We start from the raw sequence: 4,305 nt of genomic DNA on the forward strand, positions 1-4,305 counted from the left end.
GACAACCTTGCGGCCGCAGCTCCGATAAGCCGCCTCGCCAATGGAGTCACGGAACATGGTCCATTCATTTTAAATAAGTCAACAAACCAAAAACATTAACCTCACAATGAGCTATAAACAGAAAAAATAACTCAAGTTGTAAATGATGAGTAGTTAAATGTAAATATGTTTTTGAACCTTCTTACCGTAATACTCTGTTACCACAGGGATGAGACCACATTTTCCCGCGATGAATGAGTGAGTTGCATCCAGCGAGACAGCATCCACCTCATCCCTCTGGGTACAAAAAACAAAAAGATCAAAAAATAAAATAAAATAAACGATCCAGGTTACTGCAGCTTGTGTATGTTTCGTTGATCTGAACGACTTACCTTGATCTTCTCGATACAGTCACGCATCGAGGCAGCGCGGACGCACACCAGAGGGTCGGACTTTACGTTGAGAGCCCACTGCTCACACTTCTTCTGCTCGGCGTGGCTGATGCAGCACCAACGCACGACGCTGTCCTCCAGAGAGCTTCCTGCACAAGCCATAAAAGTCATTCTGAATATTTTCTTTATTTTTTAATGAAGATTCTTTAGCACCAAAAGCATAAGCACCTTCATGACCAAGACCTTTGAGAAGAGCAACATAGTCCAGCCCCATCACCTGACTGACGTCTGTGTCGTCGGCCACAACAACCAGCTTATCTGTCGCGTCTCTGAAGAGCAGGTCGCTCTCTCCAAAAGTTAATGAGTTGAAGATTTGGAAACGCTGTCTCTCTTTCCCTTGTCGACCAAACAGCAGCTAAAAAACAAACAAAAAAAATAGAATCTGTGAGATTCAAACTCAGCTGTGACTGTGAAGGCAATTCAAACTTGAGAGGAAAATTAGGGAGGGGGTGGGGAGTCATTTTTACCTGCACCGTTGTTACAAACTTGCGGACGACTTTACGAAAATTGTGCCTGGAGACCACTCCTGCTCCGGGACCACGGCCCAGATTGCAGCTCCTGAAGTGGATCAGAGGTGCTTGTGTTCCATCAGGACAAAGTAACCTGAACTGATCTTGATCACTGGCTGACAAATAGGTAAAAGTAAAAAGGTTAACATACCTCCCATACATAATTACTTTACGTGTATAAATCATTAAAGGGGCAATATTATGTGATTCTCAGGCATACATTTAAATTTTATACCATAATAAATGTAACTATGTCACCTTCAGTTGTTATTAAAATGCTGTTTTTTCATTTTTAAATAGAAAATAAACTTGACTTCTCATCATATCATTTTCTAAACACCTTGAAATTGGCCTCTGTCTCTTTAAGAACCTCCTTCTGTGTGTGTACTCCGTGATGAGGAAGCTCAGCTTGGAGACACAGCCCAGAAGAGGAGATGATCCCAAAAGGTGGTTCTAGTAAGGGTTGGGCATAATCATATCGTGTGTGATTAATAGTCAGAAAAACATTAATCGATTATTTTTTGGCACTTAACGATTAATACGATTAATGCCACCAGGCAGACTGACTGGTGCTCCTCTCCGCTTCAAATAGGACAAACATTTGAAAAATAAAGTTCTGTAATTTATTTATCTATCAACACAATTTAAAATTTGANAAATAAACATTTGAAATATATGAGTTTGTATGTAATGTATGAATATAATATACAAGTTTCACTTTTTAAATGGAATTACTGAAATAGATCTACTTTTTCATGATATTCTAATTTTATGACCAGCACCTGTATACGAGTTTGTATGTAATGTATGAATATAATATACAAGTTTCACTTTTTAAATGGAATTACTGAAATAAATCTACTTTTTCATGATATTCTAATTTTATGACCAGCACCTGTATATTTACTGAGAAAAATGGTGACGTGTTCAATACTTATTTTACCCGCTGTATATTCAGACAAAGCTGCTAGAAACATCTGAACAGTGGTGGGCACAGTTCCACTAAAGCACTAATTGGGAAACTAATTTTCTGATTAGTGCTTTAGGGCTTTTGCTAATTTCTTAATTCATTAGTGGATTAGCGCTTGTTAAATTTATGGGCTGAATTTATAAGCACTAATTGAGTTCTTTAATCAACATTGTCACCAGCTGAGGGTGAGAGCTGTCAGACGTGTTGGTCATGTGTGTCACTTACTAGATCAGTGGTTTTAAACTTTTTTTGCTTCTGGCCCACAGAATAACAGTTGCAGACACTTGTGACCCCATATATTACTTGTTTATGTATGCAAACTTTGCTAATAACTCTGTTAAACATGGGAATAATAAACCTAGTAACTATGATACTAATTTTTATTAATTTATGATTTAAAAAATTGCAATAATCATGATGAAAATATTCTATTGGAATTTTTGATGCATTTAAATTGATGTCTGGAAATCATCTGGGGACACTCACTTGATGTTTTGTGACCCACAAAGAGGTCCTGACCCCAACTTTGGGAACCACCAAACTAGATGAAATATTAACAATAATTAATATAACAATATCAACAATATTCTGCACACAGAAAATATTGTCTCATGTTGACTCTGAGGAATGTTCCATGGGTCAGCTGGGATTTTAGTGCTTTAGAATTAGGGAACCTAAATATTAAAGTTAGTGATTTAGGGTTAGTGCAACTAATCTTTAGATTAGTGCTGCCCACCACTGCATCTGAAATTTGTATTTTATTAGTTGAATCAACTTTGAATTATCCAGTCATAAACTGTGAGGAATCTGATGCAACTTTTCTAACTGCATTTCTTTTTTATTTTATTCTTACAGACAACAGAAACAAATCATCTCGTGTTCATGATAACCTTTTCCCTCACCTCTCAGCGCTAAAAATTGCTCATTTTAAAAAAGTTTGCTCACCTTGATTTTACTGACGCAGTCGGCCGTGCTGGACGCTCGTACGCACGAGAGTCTGGCGAAAGCCGCGACGGCAGCTGGCGGTAGCACTGCCACCAAAGCTTTGGCGAGCTCCGCGCACTTCCTCTGCTCCGGATCCGAGACTGTGCACCAGCGCACCTTCTTGGCTGCGAGTTTTAATGATCGGCACGAGGCAGCCATCAGTCAGTTTCAAGCATGTTTGTGCTTCAGGAAATGTTTGTGCATGCAAAGAAACTCGCGTCTACAGGAAACTTTTAAAAGGTTTAACAATCACTTGTTTTACTGAAAAAAGTCCTTAAAATGGGCAATAAAAATGTCAACATCAACAAAACAGTAAAAAAAAACTTTTTACATTACACCTAATCATCAACAGAAATTAACAATAATAAATACTTTTGAAACAAAACTCACCCCTGATGCAGCACACAAAAATGACAAACAGTAAAATCTGACAGAATCCTCTCATTTTTTAGGTTGCTGTGGATCCAAAGGTTCAGGTTAAAATGTCCCATGCAGTCTCTTTGAGTCCAAAACATCCGATTTTCTTGCACAGATTTACCTAAAATATCAGAGGCTGCAGCGCGTACGAAGGAGAAAACTTATTGCGTAAGGGCCAGTACTTTGGAAACAGCTAAGTCACTTTTTACACACATATGGAAAATGTTTAGCACCATCTGCCACAAGGAGGACCCCCTAGCCAACGTTTTACAAATGAAGTGCAAATGCAGCTTTAAAAAAAAGTTGGATTTCATGTTTGTAGATGTGATTAACCTTTTTAGAGTTTTTAAGATTAACATGTAGAAATAACCAGCTTTGTATGAATGCTAGGATTAAGAGTTGGAAAGGAAAAGCAGTTAGCTGCAGTTCAGCAAGCTTGATAAGAAAATGTTCCTCTTAGAAAACGTGACAGAGCTGTAACAGTCCCAAACATAACCAGGTGAGTGAGTGTTTTCCTGCCACATTGTAAACTCACAGCTACTGGTTTCCTTAGTTTTTTGCATTTGAGCGATGAGCTCCTGCGGTGTGGAGTGCAGAGTGTAACTGTCGGATTCTCTCAGTGTGAAGCAGCATCGTCGGTTTCAGCTTTTCCAGCTCAGAGGACAAACTGTTAATGCGCTCCTCCAGCTGTGAAACACAGAATCAGCTTTATTCGTTTATGGTGGATAGTAGTTTTGAGGTTTTTAAAATTCTTTAATTTAGATGAGACTTGGATGAAGACTCTGGTGTTGTCTGGCTGTACTGTTTGCAACATTTGTGTCATTTTTACTAACATGATCACTTATGTCTTTACCTCCTTCAGCTCTTCACAAACGGCAGTTTTTTCCATGTGTTCTTCCTGTGCGCTCGTCTGCAGCCACCTCTGCAACACCTCTCTCAGCTTTCGCCATGCCCTAAGCAAACAAACACAAACCTCAATCACTGACTACTTGTA

The 4,305-nt window shown here is 38.8% G+C and overlaps 2 protein-coding genes across 3 annotated transcripts in view; both read right to left on the bottom strand.

Annotated features, from left to right (window-relative positions):
* Positions 1–3,077, bottom strand: part of sxph (saxiphilin) — a gene marked incomplete in the record, with an annotated part of 12,030 nt that extends 8,953 nt beyond the window's left edge. For both annotated transcript variants that reach the window (XR_001310061.1, XM_014006230.1), the window contains 1 exon segment: positions 2,856–3,077. Coding sequence is in view for 1 of the 2 variants with exons in the window: in XM_014006230.1 (XP_013861684.1) it covers positions 2,856–3,053 (198 nt within the window).
* Positions 3,078–3,125: 48 nt separating this feature from the next.
* sfi1 (SFI1 centrin binding protein) overlaps positions 3,126–4,305 on the bottom strand; it is a gene marked incomplete at its 5' end in the record, with an annotated part of 6,479 nt that continues 5,299 nt past the window's right edge. Inside the window, 2 exon segments of the mRNA XM_014006229.1 lie at positions 3,126–3,998; positions 4,165–4,264. Coding sequence (XP_013861683.1) covers positions 3,861–3,998; positions 4,165–4,264 — 238 coding nt within the window.

Source organism: Austrofundulus limnaeus, unplaced genomic scaffold (genome assembly GCF_001266775.1).
Source record: "Austrofundulus limnaeus strain Quisiro unplaced genomic scaffold, Austrofundulus_limnaeus-1.0 Scaffold35, whole genome shotgun sequence".
In the NCBI taxonomy this organism is placed as follows: Eukaryota; Metazoa; Chordata; class Actinopteri; order Cyprinodontiformes; family Rivulidae; genus Austrofundulus; species Austrofundulus limnaeus.